The sequence below is a fragment of the Eschrichtius robustus genome, chromosome 10 (assembly GCF_028021215.1).
Source record: "Eschrichtius robustus isolate mEscRob2 chromosome 10, mEscRob2.pri, whole genome shotgun sequence".
NCBI classification, from domain to species: Eukaryota; Metazoa; Chordata; class Mammalia; order Artiodactyla; family Eschrichtiidae; genus Eschrichtius; species Eschrichtius robustus.
Window position 1 is genome coordinate 2,465,261 of NC_090833.1, and position 24,317 is coordinate 2,489,577.

Consider the following 24,317-nt stretch of genomic DNA (forward strand, 5'->3'; position numbering starts at 1 on the left):
GCAATGGGCCCAAATTAACCACCTTCATGGAGACGAAAACGCCCCTTTGGTTGAAACGACCATCTCCCCATCTCCCAGGGCACGTGTTCTGGTAGGAAGTCTGTTACTAACGATCTCACGGGAGATCCGGCTGGCGGCCTCCTTGCTGGGGGTCAGGCTGACGTGCTCAGCAGGGCAGTCCAGTGGGGATGGACACCTGGACCCTGCAGCTTCCACTACCAAGGCTCGGGGCCTGTGCTCCGTCGGGTGGGGGCCTGGGGAGCCCACTGAGCCAGCAGCTGGAGGCTTGGGTCCTGCCCAGCTCTGTCACAGAGTTGCATGGCCCTGGGTCTGAGGTCCCAAGGCAGACCCACCAGACCAGGGGTCCCCATCACCTGCGGCGGCTTCATGGCAGTAGCTCGTGGCATGGCCCAGCGTGACCTCTCTGTGGTGAGCTCCCCCTCCTCCCTGTGGCTCTCCCCCCGCTTCCTCCCATCACCATGACAACGGCAACCCCCACTGGGCATCATGTGGCAAGAAGGAAGGAGGACAGATGTGTGTCTTCAGGTCACAGGGAAAGCTGCAGGCCATCAGGACGCCCTGGCCCTCAGCAGACGAGGGACCCTCACTGACCCAGCCATGCTTCCAGCCAGGAAATCACTCCCACGATACAGGAGAACTGGAAGCTGACCCAGATCCCATGTGGTTGACGGGGTGCTGAAACCGAGCTCTGGTTTCTTATAAGTCAGCGAACGTCAGTCACCCCGACTGCCGAAGGTTCTGGCCCCCACCCTACTGATCACAGGAAATCTCAGGCCAGGCTGAGATGTGACTGCAGGACCCAGAAGTGGAGTGTTCCCCCAAAACCACTCCCTGACCAGCTTTCCACCAGCTTGACCACTCTCTCAGCCTGGGTCCACTTCTGCCTAGCACGGTGCCTGACACTAGAGAGGCATGGATGGATGGATGGATGGATGGATGGATGGATGGATGGACAGACTGACGGATGGATAGACAGATGGGTGGGTGGGTGGATGGATGGAAGGATGGATGATGGATGAATGGTTGGATGGATGGACGGATGGATGGATGGACAGATGTGTGGGTGGGTGGATGGATGGAAGGATGGATGATGGATGAATGGTTGCACAGATGGATGGATGGGTGGGTGGATGGATGAACAGACGGACAGACGGATGGATGGATGGATGGATGGGTGGGTGGGAGAACAGGTGGGTGGGAGAACAGGTGGGTGGGAGAGGGATGGGATTTGTGGGTTGGTGGACAGATGAATGAGTGGGTGGGGTCATGGGGGTGGAAGGATGGATGGGTGGCCAGGAGGACAGGTGGGGGGGGGGTGGATTCGTTGGGGACTGGATGGGTGGACAGATAAATGGATGTCAGATATTCTCAAGCTGTCCCTTCCCCCCCAAAACAACAAGTGGCAGCCCCAAATTAGATACAAGGAAGCATTTTCAAGAAGCGCTTATGAAAATCCATGCAGAGGTACCCAAGTCAGCCCTGAGTTGTGACTTTACAACACTGACCCTGACTTAACCCCGAGGAGACACATTTGCACAGAGGGCGTCTCTGGGGCCACATTCCAGCTATAACTTCAAGCCCGAGAGGGGCTGGAGCAGGTGTGACTCTGGGGCCACTTGCAACAAGGCCTGGCTCCACCCTTCTGTCTCAGGCACCGGCTGATCATCCAGACCCCGCTGTGCAGCATCTACCACCCCCGCCATTAATTTCCCCCTCCCCGGCTAGACCAGACATCCAGACGTTCATGGTGGAGTTCATTTGTTCTTGAAGAGGAGGGGATGAGAATCAAGTACGGCAGAGAGGCACAGAAATGACCGAGGGCCAGACACCAGAGTGCGGTCATCCGGGTCCTCAGGGCGGGGGGGCCAGGGGTCAGGGCGGGGCTGGGTTCCTCTTACCCCATCAGACCCTTCCTGAGGACGCATTTCCTTGTGCTTCGCTTCTGGGAAGCCAAGTTTCCCACTCGTACCACTGAGGGAATTAAGGGGATGCCCAAGCCGGAAGCAGAAAAGTTGCCACGTGCCAAGAAATCCCCAACAGAGCCCATGCGTCAGGCTGTGTCAAATCCACCCCAGCACCCCATCCTCCCGGGGGGGGGGAGGGGGGGCGGGGCAGGGATGAGAGGCTCAAAAGCCACTGCTTCAAGGTCCCACCAAATTACGCCTCCCACCCCGAGGTCAATGTTAGCATCCGGCTGCTTGGCTGGCATGGCCCTGTGTGGGCAGGACAATGACAGCCCCAGTGCCAGAGACTGGGGGGGTCCCCCGCTAGAGGAAGAAGGCCCCAAAACACGGCACCCTAAGGGAGTGGCTGAGCCCAAACCCCCAAACAAAGAGCAGAGGGGGGCACAATTCTTACTCCAAACCACACCTTCCTCTCCTTCCCCCATCCATTGGGTAGTTCCTGGACACCTGCTCTGAGCTGGGCTTGGGGGCTGCCATTGTCACTGCTTCAGGGAGAAGGCGCAACATGAACGCAGCTCTGGGATCAATAAATCAGGCTCTGGTCCTTGTCCACGGGACTTCTTTGAGAATCTGCTGTAAAACCATGGCCTCTGAAAAGTGCCCGCGTGCGTAGCTGTGTGTACGGCTGCGTGGGGACAGGACACGTGGTCGGGAAGGGGGCAGACCCGATGCTCCAGGGTCACGGCATGAAGGTGGTGAACACAGGTACATGCCAGCTGGGACCCAGGAGCAGTCGGATGGGGACACTGGAAGACCCTGCACGGCGGGCAGCAGGTCCGATTTATAGGACAACAACCCAGGAGCCAACGAGAGGACCCCTTGGGAGGAGGTGCCAGGTCTCCGGGTTCTGGGGGGAGGGGGGGAACTCGTCCAGCTTCACCTCTTCCCATGCTGTGCTGAGGGACTTGGGGCCTGGACACAGGGTTCCAGGGCAGTGCAACCCACTTGTCGGCACAGATTTACTCTTTTTCCAGACAGCAGCTGATGACTCCCCCAGCCTGATTTTCATGCACTTCAAACCCAGCTCCAGTGCAGCACTCAGTGTGCTGACCCCTCCTGCTATCTGGCAGCGGCCTCCCCTGCGTTATCCAATCCAACCCAGGGCTCCACCAGGCAGGGCTATGTGGTGGCTCCTGGGCCTGCTTCCCTGGGGGTCCCTCCACCCCAGACCAGGGAGCCCCTGGCACACAGCAGGTGCACATCTCATGACGGTGCTGTCTGCAGACGGCCCGCCAGGACAGAGAACGTCGCTTCCCAGAGCCATCGCTCTACACCCTGGCAAGAAGCCAAAACAGACCCCACTGCCACTGTCACCTTCATTTTCGGGGAGATCTTGTGGGGGGAACTAAGAGCCAGGCCTCAGCAGGTAATAGATCTGGGTTCAAATCCTGGCTCTGCTGTGGATTCGCTGTGTGACCCTGAGCAGGAAACTCTCCTTCTCTGCACCTCAGTTTCCCCAACTGTAGAATGGGGGCAGTAGTCATTGTTAAGATTAAATGAGATAACACACGTAAGCCTCTCAGCCCAGGTCCTTGCTCCCAGCAAGTGTCCCGCATATGACAGCCTGAGTCACCTTCCCTCCCCTTCTCGGGGGCTCATCCCAGGAGTCCACTTCCAAGTCCAGGGCCTCAGACTCAGGCAGTCCCCACTGTCCCCACGGCCTCCTGAGCAGCAGCCCCAGTGGGCCCACCCCGGGTTTCCACGACAACTAGGAAATGCCCCTCACCTGGGGGCCTCCAGCCCTGCCCCAGGCCCATGCGGTCAGCACCACCATGGGGTCCTCCAGCCCACCCTGCTGAGCTCTTTCTCCCCGGGGGTCTGGAAGAAGAACGGCATCCAAACAAACACTCATATTCAAGAGGTAAGAAAGCTTTGGGTCCGACCACCTAGCGCCACTCAGAGAATCTAGGACACAGGGTTTATTTTTCCACACTTCAGATGAAAGCGACCCGGGCCCGAGACGACTCTTCACTTCTCCATCCTTCACTTGGCGTGTGCAGGGAGGAAAGTGGAAATTCAACTCACAGAAAAGCGCTCCCTGCAGAGTGACCTCCAAGGTCTGTGTTCACCAGCAGCATCATGGGAGCAGCCCCATCGGCAGATGCCCCTGGTCCTCCTTGGCCAACCCGGGGCGTCCGAGAGCAGGGGCAGGGCCTTGGGTTCCCACCCTGGAGGGCGAGACCAGCTCACGGCCCCCAGAGAGCAGACTCGGCCTCAGAGGCCCGGGGGTTCCCGGCTCCTGGCACCTGTCCTGCAGGGGTGACCACCGCCCAGCTTGCCCCAGACGAGGGAGTTACCAAGGATGCGGGAATTCCAGGGCTAAAACTGGGACAAGCCGGCGACCCCAGTCGGGCGTGTGGCAGACAATGGTGCCTCATTTACGGTGCTGGCACTACCTGGGAGCCCTCAGAGGTCACTCCCACGGTCGGGCAGGACAGTTTCCGAAAACGGCCTGAGAATTAGGGGCAGTGGGCCTGCGGAAGGCCTGGCACGGGGCCCGGCCCCGGGACACCATCGGGTTCAGCCTCACCTCACCAGGTGTGATGGGGGCCCAGGGAGGTGCTAGGTGAGCAGGAAGAGGGCAGGGTGGGCGGGAGGGACCGGGAATACCCGGGCCACAGGGCACTGGGCCCCACCCCGCGTCGTACCAGTTTGCCAGGGAAATGGCAGCCAGGCAGACTTCAAAGGCACATCAAACCGCAGCCTGAAGGCCCCAGCAGGCCCATTTAATTATTCAAAGAGTCACCTGGGTGCCGCCTGCTAATTGGCAGGGAGACCTTGAAGCACCGGATTTTGCTTATTAAAAACGGCTCTCCGGCTAAACAGGCCGACCGTCCAAACAAGCAAGGGATCATGTCCCTCTCCCCAGCCCACCACACTCCCATGCAGACGGGCCACCGTATCAGGGGCTGCGACGGGCCGGGCCCTTCCACCCACTCCCACCACGAGGGCCACACAGGGCTAAAGAGCATGGGGACGGCCACAAAGGCATAGACAACAGGAGGAGGAAAGGGAAACCGGGAGGGCTTCCCATAGGAGGTGCCGGGGAGCTGACTTGGAGAGCAAGGTCTAATCTGAGTTCAGAGTTCCAGCCCTGTGTCAGACAGACGGGGGGCTGGAATCGGCCACACAGCTTCCTGGCCCCTGAGCTGGCCGAGGGACCTGAGTTAACTCACCTGTAAAATGGGGATAAACCACCTGCTTCACACACAGGCCGTGTGTGAATCTTCATGACGTGCGGTGTGGCTGTGCCCTCCCACAGGGCCTGGCCCGTAAGGAGGTGAGGTGATGGTCAAGATTTAGGGGCTGGAGGAGGCGGCCCAGGCAGAGGTGATCACACCCTGCGCGCTCGGGGGGGTGTGCGGTCTCAGACAGGTTGGGGCAGAGCAGGAGTAGGCTGAAGGGCCAGGTGGGGCAGGAGTCCGACGGGGACCAGGGCGGAGGGAGGGAGTGATGGATGGGCCGGCCCAGGTGCCACCACCAGGACCTTAAGCCCAAGTCAGCAAAGAGGTAGGAGGTCTCGAGGTCCCCCTGTGACGTCTGCAAAGGCAGGTCCAGCAGAAGTGCAGGCGGGGGAAGAGGTGCGGCCGGCTCCAGGCGACTGGGGGAGACCCAAGTGAACCCCCAGATGCCAGCCAGGCTGTTTCAACCCTTGCTTCCAGAACCCTAGTGAGGCAGAGGGGGACACTGACCTTGGGTCAGGAAAGAATGGTTTGTTTCCCGCCATCCCATTGTCTGAGGGAGGGAGGGGCCCGGAGCTGCTGCTGAGACAGAGGAACGCGGTTTCTCGGCAGCTGCGAAGCTCAACAGAGTTTTGACTTTCCGGCCCGCTTCTCGGAACGGCAGCAGTTTGGAGCGGAAAGGCCAGCGGATTAGCGGGGCCATCTCCCCCTCCAAGCGGGGCCCAGTACCCTGCAGCCACTCGGCTGTTTTCCTTTCATGCCACCTTGACCTCTTCCCAGGGGACACCTGCCCGGCCTAGGCAGGAAATCCCGGCGGCCTGCCAGGACCCCGCCCGGATGGAACGCTCTAGAAATGCCCATCGGGGAACGAGAGGTATCACAGAGAGGCCACACAGCCAGCATGGGGGCTTCCCAGAGCCACAGCCCGCACAGCCCACCCCCCAATAGCCTCTCTTCCCAGCCCAAGGCCCAAGGCCTCTTGCAGCTCCGTTTTCACCAGCAGACTCTCTGCACAAAAAGTTTCCGCACTGGTCACTCATGGGCCAGAGTCCCTTGGCGGGGGGAACCGCGCCCAAGTGCAGTTGTGCTGGGCAGGGAGAGGCGGCCGGGGCCCCAGGGGACCGGGGCAGGCTCGGCTCCAAGGAGGAAGCAGGCCAGGCAGGCGGGTGGCTCTGCCCAAGACTCCAGAGCCCATCGGCTGCGGGGCAGGGATGGGGCCCCCCACCAGGGCAGCTCTGAGCATGCATGGAAAACCACACCCCAGAACACCCGGGCGGCTACTGGAAACGCTCTTCCCTTTTCTCCTTCTCCACATCCAAAGCTGTCTGCTCCCTGAAATGCCCCTTCTGGCCCTGTGAGGCCTGTAACAGCAGAGCAGGGCCCCAGCTGCCCCCTGACCCTCCCCCTACCCCCCCGGTCACGGCCCGGCCACACTGGACATGGTGACAGTGGCCCATCTGGGTCACGTCCGGGCACACCAGTGAAAGTCAGAAACAGAAGAACCGGTAGTTGGCTGTGCCAGGTGGGTGTCCAATCCACACTGCTGGCTCTGGACAGTAAACCCACCGTGACGTGTCAGAAAAGCAGATCTTCCGGGCTTCCCTGGTGGCGCAGTGGTTGAGAATCTGCCTGCCAATGCAGGAGACACGGGTTCGAGCCCTGGTCCGGGAAGATCCCACATGCCGCGGAGCAACTAAGCCCGTGTGCCACAACTACTGAGCCTGCGCTCTAGAGCCCTCGAGCCACGACTACTGAGCCCACGTGCCACGACTACTGAGCCCACGTGCCACAACTACTGAAGCCTGCGCGCCTAGAGCCCGTGCTCTGCAACAAGAGAAGCCACCGCAATGAGAAACCTGCACACCGCAACGAAGAGTAGCCCCCGCTCGCCACAACTAGAGGAAGCCCACGTGCAGCAACAAAGACCCAACGCAGACAAAAGTAAATAAATAAATAAATAAATTTTTTTAAAAGCAGATCTTCCTCGTAAACACATGGAAGCTAGGAGACTAGCTGGGGACCCTCCTCAGGGATCTGGGGGGACCCGGAGGGGGGTTCTGAGAGACCACCAAGCCGCTGTGTGACCTCAGGCAAGACCCCTCCCCTCTCTGAGCCACGTTCTCCCACCTCCGAGAACAGATGGTGGCTGGGGGGCTGGGGTGTCAGAGCTGGAGGCACTCCTCTCCCCTCCCCCCACTGCCTGCCAGTCTTCTGGGAAGTGAAGGGTCAGCCCCTGGCCCTTCCACCAAGTCCTAAGAAGGCCTGTGTAGGCCCACAGGGAGGGTCCCTCCCCTTGGTGGGTCCGCCAGGACAGAGAGGGCAAACCTGGGCCTGCCTGCAATCACCCCCTACCTTCCCATCCCCTCTGGCCGGGGCAGACATCACTAGTTGATCTCGGTGTTCTCTGCGGCAGAGCTGGGCTGCATGATGCTCCAGGTGGAAGACTGGTCTGTGGACTCCGGTTAGAGAAGCAGGTCCTCTTCCTGGGGGAGTTCTGGCCGGCCCTCCACCTACTGCCCAGAGGAGGGCACTGCCCCAGGGCAATCGGGCCAAGGCACCACCGCCGGGCTGAGGGTCTGGGGTGGAGGTAGGGGCACACACACCCTGCTGAAAGGACACACTTGAAACCCAAGCCCTCCCCCCAGTTCACACACGAGGGGTCCAGGGAAGGCCTCTGGATGGGGGTGTCCTCAGGTTTCCCCGTCAGTCAGGACAGCCCCCTGCAAGATGGGGGTTACCGTCTCGTCACAAATGACACCAAGGCTCAGAGAGGTGGAGAAAGTTGCCCGAAGAGACCAGCCAGGAAGTGACAGAGCCGGGCTTGGAGCCAGGACTATCCCCAAGACGGGTCACAGCAGGGAAGAAGCCCAGGCGGGAGCAAGCCTGCGTTCCTCACCCCTGCCCAGGCGTCAGGCAGCATCTGGGCTGCAGCTCTTGGTCATCCCGAGGGGCTGACCTGCCAAGCGGGTGGGTGGGGTGTCACTCCCTGTACCGCCAGCACCTCCTGTGGCCTATCGGGCCCTCGCTCCCCTCCCCCCATGACCCCTCCCCCAAGCCACCCTCTCTCCGGCCTGGACACCCACGGCAGCCCCTCACTGGTCCTGGCCTCCACCCTGGAGCCCCTGTGGTCCACATGGGGCCAGCAGTTTCTAGACAAAAATCTCAGAGGTCACTGCCTGCTGAAACCCCCCCAGGGCTTCCCCTCAGAGAGACCAGAGACCCCCCACCCTGCCCACCCCTCCCAACACGACCTTCCTCCCACCCCTGCCCCTCTCCATCCCACAGGGACACCAAGCACATCCCCTCCCCGCCCCCCCCAGAGCCTCTGCCTGGGCCTCCGATGCCCAGACCTGTCCACACTGGCTCTGCTCACTCCTCGGGGGTCGGCCAGATCGAGGCCACCTCCTCGGAGGGGGCCTCCGTCCCTCCCTCTGCCGCCCCAGCCTCAGACTCATCCCCGTGGAGCAGGTGCACACGACTGGTGACGGTGCAGGACAAGCTGCGTGCCAGTGTTTGGGCACCAGGCTGCTCTGGGCTCACGTGAGGACAAGGACAGGACTGCTGCCCCCCACTGTGTCTCGGGGGTCCGGCTTGGCTACTGCAGAGCAGAGAACTGGACTGCAGCCCCTCTGGATGGCGCCAGCCCTGGGTCTGGAGGCGGCCCTGGGCAGGGAGGGCTGGGCTCGGGCCAGCTGTCCAGCCTGCAATGCTCACCTTGGAGTCTGTAGGGCCGAGGGCCCAGCCAAGCCTCAGGGCCGGGCTCCAGGCCTCGGCTTTAATCAGAACCACTGGTGCCTCACTGCTGCCCTCCTGGGAGGGGCCGGAGCCGGACGCCCATCCCATCCAAACCCCGCTCCCGGACAGCCAGTCGGATTCCCAAGCTGGAGAGACGTGCAGGGCCCGTGGGTGCTCAATGGCAGGGCACCCAGCCTCCTGCAGCCACCCAGCCCACCAGGGGCGGGGCCGGGACCGCGCCTCGGCTGTTGAGCAGCCCCGCATCGCATCGCGTGGTGGAGGGCCGGACCCTCCAGTGCCGAGCAGGGTAGAGGCCTGCCTTAGTCTCCCTACCAGTGACCCCAAAGGGAAAAGGGAGGCTCAGCTGCCCCCAGGGTCAGCCGGTGGGACCCGAGGCTGGTTTCCCAGCCCCCAGAGGCCAGCTCCGCCAGGACCTGAGGCTGGAAGGGCCCGGAGATGCCCCGGGCAGCGGATCTGTGCCTGGGTCAGTGCTGGGCCCATGCCCCAGGACCCCTGACCCCCAGATGACTTCCATGGGAGGATGGGAGGATAAGGTCCCAGTTCCACCCCAACCGGCTGGGCAACCCTGAGCCAGAGGTGCCCTCTCGGAGCCTCAGCCTCCCCTGCAAAATGGGGTTGAATCCTGATTCCCGGGGTCCAGGTGCGCGTTCAGTGAGCTGACCCGTGGGGAGGGCTCCACCCCATGTGTGTTGCTGCTGCTATGATGGGGGGAACGGGAAACGGGGGACAGGAGGAGGGGCAGCTCCGGAAAGGCCAACGTGCCTCACAGGACAGAACTGCACACCACGACCTGACGGATCACGTGACGGCCGTGAAAACAGCAATCCCGGGAGTCAGCTTACACCTGGTGACTGTATTAAAGGTCCGAAACAACGGGGACTAAACAAAACTACGCATGAAATATAATAAGACTAATTTTACAAGAGCAAGGAGGTGGAAGACCCGAAGTTAAGGATGGTGGTTACTTCCTGCTGGGGCCGTCGGGGCCAGGACCCGGGAGAACAGCGGGCGGTCATACGTTTCCTCCTGCCCTGTGAGCTAGAAGGGCAGCTCTAGCTGAATGTTGAACGTTGGGCTCGTGAAACTTAAAAATAATTAAAAACTAAATAAATGAATCCATAAAAATAAAAGAAGGAAAACTGATGACCAACAGGGAATAAGCAGGGAACGTTAAGGGAAGCCAGACAGACGGTCAATTCCAGGAGTCCTTTCTCTCCTGTCAGAATATCGCCACAAGTTGCCTAAAACTGAGGCGTATGGTGGTGGGGACCGGCGGCTGGGACCCCGTACCCGAGCGTGAAGCCGGAGGTGAGGGAGACACGGCGGGCGGCGGGCAGGCTCAGGTCGCACGGGCTCACTCACCGAGGGCTGGACGGTGCAGGGGCCCCTCCGAGGCAGCCCGGCGGGGCCGTATCTGAGTTCACTCCACCAGTCCCTAAATGCCTGGCCTCAGTCTCCTCATCTCTAGAATGGGACACAACCGTCCCTCCGTGCAGGGATGGGCGGCATCACGCAGCGGGGCAGGTTGAATTCCGGTCGCTGGACATCCTGGCTTCACCGACGGGGGCAGAGGCTGTAGGAGCCACCGGGTGACTTGCTGGGTCTCCTTCCCCTGCCGCGGTGGCCACTCTGTTCCAGCAGGAGGCCGTCTGTCAGCCTGGCTCTGGGGGCAAGTGGCGTGGAGGGGAACACGGCCGACACACGCGTGTCGCTGCAGCAAGTCAGCGAGACTCGGGGCTGTTTGCTGGCACTGAGGAGCCTGGCCCATCCTGACCACGGCAGCAGCCGGCACAGAGGAGGGACGCGACAGAGGAGACCCACAGTGAGAAGGACGACCCAAGTGACGTCGGGGGGACTGTCCCTTTATTACCAAAGCCCCTCTCCCTACAGTGAGATGAGCGGGACTCGGGCTTACCCGAGCGCTGCCTTCACACTGTGTAACTGGATGTACCCAAAGCACCAGACCGCCTTTTGCAGATGATGGTGCACCTCAAGGTGGCATGTCTGATTCACTGGCTCGGCCGGCCTCCTGCCACGGCGGAGGCTTGGGCCAGTCCCTCCCCACTGGCCACGGCCGGGAGCAGAGCTCAGGGCTGCACAGAGAGCACCGCTGACCTGGCCCCAGAGCTGGGCTTGGCGAGCGGGGGGCTGGCTGCTAGCAGGGCCACATCCCCCCATACGGCCGGCCACACCGCGATGTCACATTCTGTTCCAGAGCATTTTTAATGACCTCACATCCCTTCTGCCTATGGATAAATCCCACTGCAAAACAGGACAAGATTTCCTTCTCCGTCTCTGAAAACGAGCCGATAATGTTACACAGCTGCCCGATAAATGTTTAATGGTGGTATTTGCTGAGAAGGCAGCCTTTGATTGTTTTGCCTGTTACAGAGTGAAGCAGTCTCCGCTCCCTAGAGGGAAGGACAGGCCTGGGGAGGGGGGCGGAGCTGGGGCTCCAGTGCCCGAGGACATTCTTACAGCCCTCAACACTGAATGTCGTTGGGGACAGGGCACCTGCCAGTGAGGACACCACTGTCCTTGGAGGCCCACCTCCCATCCCTGGTAACTGGAGGGGGTCTCTGAACCCCAAACCTCCCTGCCGGCCGCCGGCCTCCTCCTTGGCATCCAGGTCTCGGGCTGGCAAGGGCTGTGCGAGGACCGGGTCAGGGCTCATGGGGCTCTTGCTCAGCTTTCAGGAGTTGCAGATTTGCGCCCCCATGCACCGGGGATGCCAGAGGCTGAGGGACCCCCGCCTGGGCCCCGTCCCAGAGCTCGCTGCCCAGCAAAACCCACATCCCCGGGCTTGAAACAATAGAACTTCATTCTCTTGGTGCTGGAGGCCAAAAATCCTGAAATCAAGGGGCAGGCAGGGCCACACGAGGCTCTGTGGGGGGAGCCCTCCGGCCCCTCCCAGCTCCCGGGGGCCCCAGACGGTCCTGGGCTTCGCAGCGTCACTCCAGTCTCTGCCTCCGTCTCCACGTCCCTCCTCTGTCCCTGGGTCCCTGCTCCGTGTGCCTCTTATAAGGACACCTGCCTTTGGATTTAAGGCCCACGGGGTAGTCAGGATGATCTCATCTCAAGATCTCTAATTTAATTACATCTGCAAAGACTTTTCCCCAAAGCTCACATTCACAGGTTCTGCGGCGTATCTTCCTGGGGCCACCACTCAGCCCACGACACCTGCCCTCCTGCGGGCTCACCGGGGGCCCCGTGGGAAGCCAGAGCTGGGAGGCAGTGTCCTCAGGCCTCGCTTTGAGAACTGTGCTCGGGCCACTCCTTCACCCTGGCCCTCGCCCCGGGCTCTGACCATCAACCAAGTGAGCCTCCTTTTCAGAGACCAGGAAACAGGCTCAGGGCTAAGAAACCTGCTAAAAATCACACCGGCAGCCCAGACCCGGGTCTCTCAGGCCCTTAACCCCGTGCCTGTCGTCTGGGGTCACGCTCCGGCTTCTCCTCGCACCCTGCCCTGCACACGGCTGCAGTGCCTTTGCCTGCCTGTGACCGGGGTCCAGTGTCCATCTCCCCACCTGACAGTGACCGGTCCCCCATGTGTCCCAGCACCTGTCCAGGGCTGCCGGCATCCCCAAGCACTGACAGAATGAATGAATGAATGAATGGGCAAAGGAATGAATGAATGAGCAGACGACTCCCTGGGCCCTGTCACCACCTGCTCGGGAAGCTCTCTGGGCCTCAGTTTCCCCGTGTGTAAAAGTCGGGGATGAAGGGCCAGGCGTGGGAGCCGAGGAATCGGAATCGGGAAATGCACACTCGACCTGCCCCAAGCCTCCCAGCCTCCCAGACAGGTGCGGGCAGATCCCCCCACGCAGACAGGCTCCTCCCCCTCCTCCCGTCCCTCAGCACTGGACCTACTACGTGCCAGGCACTGTGCTGAGACCGTCACGGCCATCTCGTGAAGCCTCACAACAACCCAGGGAGGGGGCTACCGCTCTGACCCCACTTGACCCAGGAGGCCATGGAGGCTGGGGGCGTGCAGAAACTGACCCAGCACCCCAGCACCGCCCCTAGTCGGCTGGGTCACTTCCTCACCCGCCCTCCACTGCAGCGCACTGTCGAGGGCCTGCTCTGTGCTGGGGATCACTGCCAGGCCACCGAAGCTGTGACCTTGACCACCTCAGAGCACCACGTGGAGACCAACCAACTGACGTCTACGTGAACGGGGACAGACGGAGGAGGAGTGGCAGGACGGGGTGTGGACGGAGAAGCGGAAGGACAGATGGGTGCGTGGATGAGGGCACAGGTGACGGGCAACTGGAAGAATGGACGGACAGACAGACGGGTGGATGTGTAAGTGGATTGATGATGGGTGGAAGGAAGGACGGACGGACGGACAGACAGATGGTGGGTTGGATGGACAGGAGGACAGGCGCCCAGGTGGGCGGGTGAATGGGAGGGAGCGAGTGAGGGTGGGGGAGGGGAGGGAACAATAATAAAAATCCATTAGCTCAGCCAGATGCACATTTGCTGTGGGCAAACTGACAGCACAGGCACGTCTAGCTGACAACGATTATAACGATCTGGGAGTCGGGCAGAGAGAGACATTCAGCTGCACTGCGTCTTTCTAAAGACCCCCGCCCGCCGCGGAAGCTGCAGCTGGCCGCTCACGCCCCTCCTGCCGGGCTGCATCCCGCTTCTCCTGACCGCCTCCAGCACGGATTAGCTCCCCGCTGCCCCGTGGGAAACGGCCGGTTAATATATTTTTGAACAAACGTGTCCCTTTCCAGCTCTCGTGCCCACGGTGGTAGCGGCAGAGAGAAGCAGACACAGCGCTCCTTCCAAATTCTGCGCAGGGGTGAGTGGCGGGTGCAAGGAAGCGGCCCTCCCGGTGTCTGCGGTGGCGATGGACTCGGGAAGAGTCAACCGGCCACCGTTTGCCACCGTTTGTCAAGCTCGCGGCCCCCCTCCTCCACGCCGTCCTCCCGACAGCCCCATTCACAGATGGGGCCCAGGCTCAGCTGCCGGTGGCAAGCACTCGGGTGTCCAGGGAAGGACGCTGCAGGCCCTGGATGGTGGGGAAGGTTCAAAGGCTCCGCGGTGCCGCCTCCCGGGAGCTCCGGCCCCGTAGCCAGTGTGGACAGGACACGGCCTTGGTGTCGCCAAGGCCAGCGTTTGGTTCTCCCCGCTGCCCCAGGGCTGTCCCCTCCTCCCCGAGAGTGGGTCACTGTCACCAAGTGGGGAGAGAGGGTTCTCGGCAGGAGGTTTAATTCAATAGTAGATTCCTTCCCGGGAGGGGCCCTGCATGGAAGCAGGTGTCACTCTGTTAGGAGAATGCAAAAGGAATCCACACGCTGCGACCACTCTGTCCGCCAGGCGGGGGCCCCGCCCTGGCCTCAGCTGGCCCCTCCTTATTCTGAGGTGGGTTCTGTGTGATGACACCTGCGAGGCCAGAGTCGGGGGACAGGCCAGGCGGAGCCCCATCCGCACCTGCTCCCTCGAGCGAGGGCCTGGCCCACACAACATGCACCCCTTTGAGGCATGAAGCACTCCACCCCCACCCAGTGACGGCCGGTCACCAGCCTCAGCTGCTACATCACACCAGCTCCGGGGTCCTTGAAACTAAGGAAACCAAACTGACCAGGCCTGACTGCCCCCCCTCCCCTGCCCGCACGCCCTCCTCCAACACCTCCCAGACAGGAGCTCCCTCCCCGCCAGCCTTGCCTCTGCCATGAGGCGCACCCTCCCCTTCTAGAACCTTCTACGGAGCCCCAGGCAGGATCAGGAACACTGCAGGCGCCGCTGCCCCAGCTGGTGGGATCCCTCCATTCAGGTGTGAAATGCTTGGGAGCAAGACAGGGGTGATGGTGGCACAACACTGAGAATGTGTGAGCTGCCACTGAACCGTACACTTCAAAGGGATGAAGCTGATGTGAAGTTTAGTGCAACTCAATAAAAAGCCAGAGAGCACAAGACAGGGTGGTGGGGCTGGGCTAGGAGCAGGGAATCAAAGATGGAGGCTGGTCCCTGCACCCAGGAGCACTCAGCCCAGTGAGGACCCAGAGCCGAGCCCACCACCCGGACCCAGCACGGCCTGTGTGCAGACGTCCACGCGCCGGGGGCGCCACGACGGCCCCCCACCCGCTCCTAAGGCCCCTGTCCCACGCCATCTGCATTCACTCCCACCGCTGCTGTCACAAAGCACCACAAACAGTGGCCCCAGGCAACACGGGTTTACTATCTTGCAGTTCTGGAAGGTTAGAAGTCTGCAACGGGTCTCATGGACTCAAATCAAGGTGTCAGCAAGGCTGGCTCCTTCCGGAGGCTCCGGGGGAGGATCCGCTCCTCCTCCAGCTTCTGAGACGACTCGCGTTCCCTGGCTCGTGGTCACGTCACTCCAACCTCCTCTGTGTCATCACATCTCCTTCCTCTGACTCTGATCCTCCTGCCGCCCTCTTACAATTACAGGTGTAAGTGCATCTATGAAAACGTAACCTGCAGAGAACCGTTTCCCTGCCACACAGGGTCCAGGAGTTAGAAGGTGGATGTATCTTTTGGGGGGCCACCTGTCAGTCAGCCCACCACCCAGCCAGCAGCCCGTGGGCGTTCACAGAGTGTCAGGGGCTGCACTAAATCACGCTGCACAGTGTACGGGCTCACGGCAACCTTGAGTGGCAGGGGGAGCTTTCCCAGTCTACAGAAGAAAAGACAGAGGGTCCAAGAGCTTCCCTGCCTAAGGTCACTCAACAAGCAGATGGCCGACAGATGAGACCTCCGTGGGTGGGGGGCGCCTTGGCTTCACCTTTCAGTTTCAGCCGCAGAGAGGGTCTCACCGTCTCCTCCTTCCCAGCCATTCCCAGCCGTGATGATCCCTCAGTCTGGAGGGCCGGCTCCGGCTGCGACAAGGACCCACATCCCCACACGCTGAGCTGGGTGGCTCCTCAGGGATCACCCCAACCGCATACGCACATCACTCCTGATCCCCCAGCCAGCACCAGGGTGCAGCTCTCAGATTAAATCTCCTATTCATCAGCCTCTGAGAAGCATGATTGGGGCTTTTGTGGAAAATCAGCTCATTATGCACAGCGCAAGCATTGTGAGAAGGATCATTTTTCTAAAGGAGCATGTTGGGCTCCTATCCCGCCATGAAAGAAATGAGGAAGAGATTCTTCAGGGCTGTGGGCTTGGTCTGTGGGTTTTCAAAACAGAAGAGGGTTTGGCTAAAGGAATACCTTCTGCTAATTAACAACACTATGACATGCTCATAAGGGAAGAGAGCACAGCTAGCGCTTTGCGTTAGTGCCGGTGGCTCCCAGAATGGTAAACTGCCCGCGAAAACTCAGCCTGTACGGTGCAGGAGGAGAGATTATTCAAACGCGTCCTGCTACAGGGGCGGTCGGGGCCGCCTCCCGGGCTCAGGGTGGGTGAGCCGTGTGAAGTGATGGAGGTCCTGTCCCCAGGGGGCTGCGGAGGGAAAGGACCCTGGGAAAGTTCTGGATTGGGGCTCAGACAAGGAGGGAGAAACACAGGGTGAGGATGGGGCACAGGGGAAACCGAGCGATAAGGGCGAGGAGGAGATGCAGGTGAGCCGGGCAGCTCTTCCTGCAAAGGTGCTGCTCCTATCGGGAGGCCCTGCCCCTTCCTTTTGTCTGCAAACACCTCCCCCATCCCCTTCATCTCCCCCTCCCCCGTGTGCAGTAAAGGGTTAACTCAGCAGACCTGGGCTGCCCACACCCTGCACATTCAAGAAAGATCAGGCCCTGGCCCGGCTCCCGGCAGGGACCTCTGTGCCCTTGGGATGTCCTGCTGATAAGAGCATCTTTGTCCACCTGGGGGGCCCTGGGCCCAGCCACAGAGTCTGGGAAATGATGGGGTTTATGGGGGGCCTAGGGGCCCACGGTACCAGCTCGATCTCTGCAAGGGCTGGAGGCCAAGGTCACCCACGTGGGCAGTCAGCCATGTCTACATGACCCACCCCAAACGAGAACCTGGGCGCCAAAGCTCAGGGGGACTTCCCTGGCTGGCAACCCTCACCCACGACATCACACATCGTTCTGGGAGAATGAAGCACTCCCATTCCACGCAACTCCTCGGAGAGAGGAGACCTGGAAGACTCGTGCATCACCTCTCCTGGACGCCAATCTATGTGCCTTTTCCATTTGCTAATTTGCATCTGGCTCCTTTTGCTGTAATAAACCGGAATCTTGAGTATAGCGGCTTTGCTGAGTTCTCTGAGTCCCAGCGAATCGTCAGACCCGAGGGTGGTCTTGGGGGCCCCCAACACACCCTGTTACGTCACTGCAACAAACTATAATACGTATTGAGCCCTTCTGTGGGCCAACACTGACCTCGGGATTTACGTGCCTCACCTGAATGAACCCTGACGAGCCCAAGGGTGAATCCCCATCCACCAACTCACAGAGGAGCTTCGCACACAAGGCACACAGCCAACAGGATGCAGGGTTTACAGCCGGGTCTCGCCAACTCCGCAGCCCAGATCGCCACCCTCTCTGCTCACCATCACCCTAGGGGCGGCCACCTTCAGGGCTGGGGTCTTCATTCCCCATCCAGGGGGCCACTGTGCCCACACACTGCCCGGGCGGCTCCCAGAATAGGGAGGGGAGAGGGTGGGTTTCCAAGCTCACCTGCCAGCCTCGGAGGGCACCACAGGAGCAGCCTGAGAGGCACCTGGGTCGTGGGGCGGGGGCCCCTAGGACCATGGGGGCGGAGAGGTCAGGGGAGACGGGAGATGGGGGCGAGAAGGCCAGGAGGGAGGGCACCACCCCGTCCCCCAGGGGCCTCCACACTGATCAGAGGTCACACGCCCGCTCTCAGGCCCCTCACCACCTTCTAAGCCAACAGCAGACCCCCTGGCTGGCTGTCAACCCTCAGGGAAACCGAGGCTCTAGGAGCCCGTGGACAGGGCAGTCATAGCCTCGGTCACGGGCCTCGGGCCCGGCAGGGCATGGCGTGGGGAGCCTGGCATGGGGCTCCGGCCACCGCAGGACCGCGTCCAAGCACAGCCAGCTGGCTCATCCGCCCCAGGAGCACCGCTGGGCTCTCTGACAGCAGGCCCCTGTTTGGGAGGATGTTTAATGGATTGAGAGAAAAGCTCACGTTCTCACGTTACGTGACAAAGCAGATAAAATGCCTAACTTCTGTGGCAGGACTTCATTCCTGCCTACGTGTACCTGTAGACACGCACACAGGTGGAGAATGTGCTGGAACGGGTGAGAGGCAACCCAGAACACCGCCTGTCGTCCCACGCTAGCGAGGGAAAAAAACAGACGACCGCTTCTGGGAAAAACACAAAAAAATCCACGTACTGTCTTTGTATCCAGAAACAACTCGCTTGTCTCAATTAAACATTTTTAACCTGTCCCTATTACAGACAAAAGCTACACTGAAAACCAGCCCATGCAACTGGGGGCCTCACAGCTGAAGCAATGTCCTAGAACATAGGCTGGGTGGTGGGTACAGGGGTTTCGTCTTAATGTTATTCCTTATACCCTAAATGTGTTATAAATATTCTCGAATGTGTGTTTAATAGCAGCTTAAAAACATTTTTAAACAACCTATCCTTTAGCTGACATTAAAAAAAAATCCTCAATTCAATGAAATTTCTGAGTCCTTGGAGAACCCAACAGAAAAAGAGGTTCTGGGTGGGTTCCCTAATATTTGTGTCTGTTCCGGTGACCCTCTGGACCTGGGCAAACAGCCCCACCAAGGGTCCCACTGCAGTAGGCACCCTGGTCCTGGGACCCCCAGCCCACGCATGTGCAGCGCCCCCCTCCACGACAACACCAGGGTGAAGCCCCTCCGTAGTACCACCACCCTCACAAAGTCGCCTGCACCCAGACAGGTGCGACCCCATCCACTCCACCCTCAGGAGGAGCTATTTCTGCCCTCCCAAGCTTCTCATCCCCACCCTGCTAGCCCACAATCCCCAGGGACATCGAGGAAGGCAGGCCCTGTGCTTGTCCCCACCGGATATGGAACCTGGTCTCCCTGACCCCCATGCATGGGTCAGAATCCACAATGACCAGTCCTCACCTGGGGCTGCCCTCCCCGTCCCCCTCCCCCGTGGCCGGCATGCCTCCATCCCCCCATCTCCCCTGACCCCTCCGCCCTCACAATTCCAGGGCCCCTCGCCCCACGACGTCCACGTATCAGGGACGAGAGATCAGACCGCGGGGGCCATGGGATTCTCTGCAATCCAAGCAGAATTAAAGCTGAGAGTGGAGAGATTCCTGCCAGGAGGCCTGCAGCCCCAAGCAGGCAGGTCCCCGGGTTCGGCCCCATCACAGCAAACAAACACTGCTACTTCATGTGAGGCAAAACCCACTTCTGATGTGTGGAGAGTGCATTTAGGTAGGCAATGATCTGTGAAAGGATTAATTTGTTGATCTTATTACCTAAATCGAGAGAGATTTTGCAGCCATCAGTAACATGCTGCAAGATTTCCCCGGTGTGAGCTGAAGCCTCTCCCCTCCTCCCCGCCCCTTCCAGCCGCTGCCAACAGGCAACCCGACAACACGCTGATAATTCATGAGAAAGACACAGGGCAGAGGGTGTCTGCTCAAAACTCCAGTATCTGTGACAGGGCACGCGGGTGGCGGATGAAGATGAAAGGGCAGGCACTCAGCAGTGCGCGCTCCGCGAAGCTCACCTGATCCCTTTGTTCTGAGCCAAGTTGTGCAGGGAGAGTCTCGACACGGCCGAGATGACCTGGGGGGAGACGAAAAGATGTTTCTGTGATTTCACCAGAAAGCCGAAAGTCATCATAAAACTGTAATGAAGTGTTTTGTAGGTGTCGAGAACAGTTCACTGAGCCCGTTTCATCTTGGTAAAAAATAACAAAAAAACACAGCGTAAGTTTTTTTAGGCAAGACACCTATTTTGTATTTGTCGTGCAAAACACGTCATTTTGGTGCACTAATATTTGCTGAGGGCTACTGCACGCCCGGCGCGGTGCCCTGGAGAGGAGCAGGGCTGGGCTCACAGCTCCCCCTCTGCCGACTCCTGGGGCTCCGACATCAACCACTCCCTGAGTCTCGTTCTCTCCCAGGAGAGGGTCTCCCTCATCGGGGCCACCAGGAGTCTGCTCAGACATCATGCCTACAAAGTGCTCACCCCAGGCTCCTGTTCTGGAAGTTACCATGTGATTAATAACAACTCCTGTTCCCAGTAGGTGCTGATCCATTTCAGAGATGGGGAAACAGTGGCCCAGAGAGGTCAAGAGACTTCCCCAAGGTAACACAGCAGCCCGGGGCACAGCGTAGACGCAAACATCCCAGCATAATGCTCCCTTCCCTTCCAGCCCCTTCTCTCTCCATATGACCATTTAAACAGATGCCCGACTCCCTGGGGGGGGGTCAGGGTGTAGAGGGAAAACGAAGAAGCCCAGGTTCAGATTTCATGAGGGGATCCCAGCAGGCTCTCCCCAGACCGACAAGACTTGTCAAACTCAAATTCCTGACGTGCTCGGCGAGGAGCAGTGGCTACTCCTTCCATCTGCCGTCCCTGCCCCAACCCGGTCCTGCCCTGTGTCCAGCCCCCTCCAGATACACAGGACCCACCCAGCTCCCAGCCTGAGAGGCCTCAACGCGGCCACTCCACAGATCTCCAAAATGACCAGCGGCAAGCAGGGATGAGTGTCCACAGATGGCCACGGGGCAATGGAGGCCAGGAGAGGGCGGGACTGACCCCGAACACACAGCATAACGCACTCGAGAATGACTCACGACTCACACAAGCTGCTCGCGATTCCCGGCAGGACTGACGGGGCACCTGCCGTGCCAGACACCGAGCACTGAGGAGGCAGGGGCAAGCCTCGACTCTGAGAGCCAGCGGTGTGTGCACGGGTGTGGGTGTGTGGGGGGGGGTGTGTGGGTGCGCGTCTGAGGACGGGGAACACGAACATGGCCCGTGATGACCACTTGCTAAAGTCACAGACACCCTCTGCTGAGCACCGGCTGTCTCAGAAACTGAGTCTGATGGGCCTTTCATGGGCATCATACCAGCGAATCCTCACAACCCTACGAGGCCAGGCCTGCCGCGCACACTTGGGAGACGGGAAAACTGAGGCTAGGTCACCTTCCCGAAGTCCCCCATCCGGGACACATGCCTCAGACTTCCTTGTGGGCAGCTCTCCTTCTAGCAGCAATTTTTCTAAAAAAAAGAGGGGGAGAGAACCCCAAACCATACAGAAGGGCCCTTTCTCAGCTGGCGAGACGGCAGATTCGGCCAACAAGCTGAGTGCTGTGCGCTGTCTTCCGGTAGGGGTTCTATTTCAGGGGCCGGGACGCACGGAAGTTATGAATGCAAAGAATGACAGGGTTCTTCTGTGTTTTCTCAGACAAGACTCAATGGGCTTATTGTGCAGCTGGCCCAGCCAGGGCTCCCACACTTGTGTGCTCCAAGAGGCCTGTCACAAATAATGAGCAACTTGGCTTCTGCTGTTATTCTTGGCTTTTAAGGGCTCTAAATATTTAGGAAGAACAAAAATTAAAGCAATATTGCTTGACGTCCTTATAGTTACTAGATAGAATGCTGGAAGTGTTAGGACCGAAGGGCTTAGCAACTAGAGGGCACACATACCACCCCTCTCCTACGCCTACGGTGGCAGACATTGCTAATCAACTGCCGCACTCCTCCGCATGGAGCCAGACGCAGGCTTAGAGTCCTTCCTGCGGAGTCCACACAAGGCACCAGCAGCCGGTCAGCACCGGCACAGGAGACGAAACCTGTCTGCCAACCCGCAGTCAGGGCCGAGGCCGAGTCTCGTACAGGTGGAGCCCAGGACAGGGAGGAGCTGCCACAGGTGAGTGAGCTGAGGCCAGGAGACCGGTCCCTGTGTCCACAGTCCCAGCGGACAGAATGGCTTCTCCTGCTGCTATGACCACAGCGAAGCTCAGCCCTGAGCTCTCAGCCGCTCTGCTCCAGGCTGGAACCTGTCACTAGCAGTTTGTAAAGGGCTCCGCTCTGGATCTATATCACCAGACAGGAGCAGCTCCTTAAACGGGGTTAACAGGGTTAACTGTCCCAGCTCTGCCGGAGGTGCCCTGCCCCTCGCTCCGCGTGGGCTGCGCATTTCCTGGCTGGTGTCTGTGCAAGAAGGGAAATCTCAGGTCTCACCAGGGGGAACCTCACTCCAGTGACCAGAGGCCCAGGGCAGGGGCTGCTGGGAACAGACGTGGGACCCCTCAGAGCCGCGGGGTCAGATGAGGGGCACTGGCCCCGCGTGAAAGGTTAGGGAGCAGAATCCTCTCCGCGCGGGGGGCGTGAAGCACCTCAGTGGCTTCCCGAGGCGCCTTTGGCCGGCGCCTGCCCCGCTCCCGGGATGGAGGAGCTGGGCTACCCCCGAGGCATCCCTCTCCCGTGATGATCGAAAACCTCCTGGCCCACAGTCCCTGCCAACTCCTCTGAAAACGTGAATGTCAAAGGATGACATTTCCCCAACTTTTATCTCCATTTCTCGTCCGCATCCCTGATAATGAATGAAAAGACACAGCACCTGCTCCTCCTCCTCCCTCCCCCTTCTCCTTCCCTCCACATACAAGCGGCTCAGACCTTTGGGCTCAGCGATCCACCAACTGTTCCCGCCTGGGCCCACGGAGCCTCAGCTCCAGGCAAACAAAGAAACGTGTGTGCAGGGGCCGGGCAGGGGGTTGACAGGAGAAGGGTGTGCGCCCACGGGGACCAGTCCTGCTGGGAGGAGAAACGTGCACGGCCAACTCCCCAAAGCCACGGCTGTCTGTGCTGTTCACTTGCATCTACCTCGACTGTGACCTTTAAGTTTCAGCTCGTTTAAGACTCGGTGAAGGAACAAGAATGGGTGTGACAGCCCAGAGGCTGGGAGGCCGGGGTTCGGGGTCTGGACCCTGGATGGCAGTCTTGGCCCCGTCCCCACCAGGCGTGGCCTGCTCTGACCCTGCAGCTCTCCACCCGGCCTCCATCCGGGCGGACAGATTCCCAGACACCGGTGGCCAATCAGCTTCCACACGTGCAAGGGAGGAGCTTTAGAATGCAGACCCCCAGGCCCAGCCCAAAGGCTCGGACAGAGGTGACAGCTCCTCCTCAGAAGGTGGCCCAAGCAGAGCATGTGCAGGGTTCAGTGGAGGGCCACTGGAGCGGGTCCGGGCTGCAGCCAGATGGTCTGCTGGGGAGGAAGAGCCCAGACAGTCCTGGGTTCAAATTCGGCCCCCCTGCCTCAGTTTGCCTGTCTGTGAAATGGGGGAGAAAAGCGTGTCTCTCATGTGACTCTGCTGGACTCGGTGGAACGTGTGTCAGGCGGCTGGCCTGCAGCAGGTGCTCACAAACGGCTCACAGAAGGGGGTTTTGCACAACCAGGGGAGCAAGGAGATCCACGCGGTGATTAAGGGTTGCCTCACCCACCCCCCATTCGGATGAAAACAAAGGAAGAGGGCGAAGTTCCTGGCTTCAGGCTCGAGCCTTTGTTATGACTTAAAAAGAGGAGTTCAGGATGAGGGCTGAAGAGGCAGACAGAGACCAGAGGCCGAGGGAGAGATGGAGACATGAAGAGACAGAGAGAGAGGGGATCTCGGACTTCAAAACGCAGCATCATTCAGGGGTCCCCAGGGGGAGACAGGGAGGACATCCCGAGGCCTCCGGGCAGCTCTGGACCCGTTACCCCTTTGCTGAAGCCTCTGCTGAAACCTGCACGGGGAAGCAGCCGGACAGCGGCCTCGAGGGCCTGGTCCCGAGTGGGCGGAGACAGCTCTGGGCTGCTGGGCTTGCCAACCCTCCTCTGCTCGAGTGGTCCCTGGGCTGCAGGAGGCCCAGCCACAATCAGTCAGCCTCCTGCCCAGCAAGGGCTGTAACTCAGGTGAGGGCTCACCTTCTACTGCTCCGGGGCAGAGTTTGCAAACTGCAGGTGTTGACCCACTGGTGAGGCGTAAACTTGGACGGGTCCTAACGGCATTTTTTCAGTGAAGTTGGATAGGATGGGACGGAAAAGGATGGGACGGGACGGGACGGGACGGGACGGGACGGGACGGGAAGGGATGGGATGGGATGGGGTGGGAAGGGATGGATGGGATGGGATGGGATGGGATAATATATGATGGTAAGGGGTGGGGGGGATGGCATGGGATAGGACAGGACAGACAATACCAGAAAAGAGAAGTAAATTAAGTATTATCTCATGAAACTTTTGTTTCAGTCTAGAGGACATGAATGATTTTAGCTTACCTGACTTAGTCACTCATCAAATGTTTAATGTGCCCTGCTAAGTGCAGGCACCATGCCTCGTGGTCGGGACGTAATAGAGGGTGGATCAGATTCAGGGGCACTTTGCTCCCCAACAGGCGCCATCTCAGAGCTCCAAGAGCCCCAGGAGGCTCCCTCCCATGAGATAGGCTGGACTGAAATTGTGGCCCCATTTTACAGACAGGAATTCAAGGCCCAGTGACCCACGGAC

At 60.0% G+C, this 24,317-nt stretch overlaps 1 protein-coding gene across 4 annotated transcripts in view; it reads right to left on the reverse strand.

Moving 5' to 3' along the window:
• The window catches only part of VAV2 (vav guanine nucleotide exchange factor 2), a 183,184-nt gene that overhangs the window by 61,708 nt on the left and 97,159 nt on the right, over nt 1–24,317 (reverse strand). For all 4 annotated transcript variants that reach the window (XM_068553911.1, XM_068553910.1, XM_068553909.1 and 1 more), the window contains exon 3: nt 19,545–19,603. In XM_068553911.1, the coding sequence (XP_068410012.1) occupies nt 19,545–19,603 (59 nt within the window). The remainder of the gene's footprint in view (nt 1–19,544; nt 19,604–24,317) is intronic.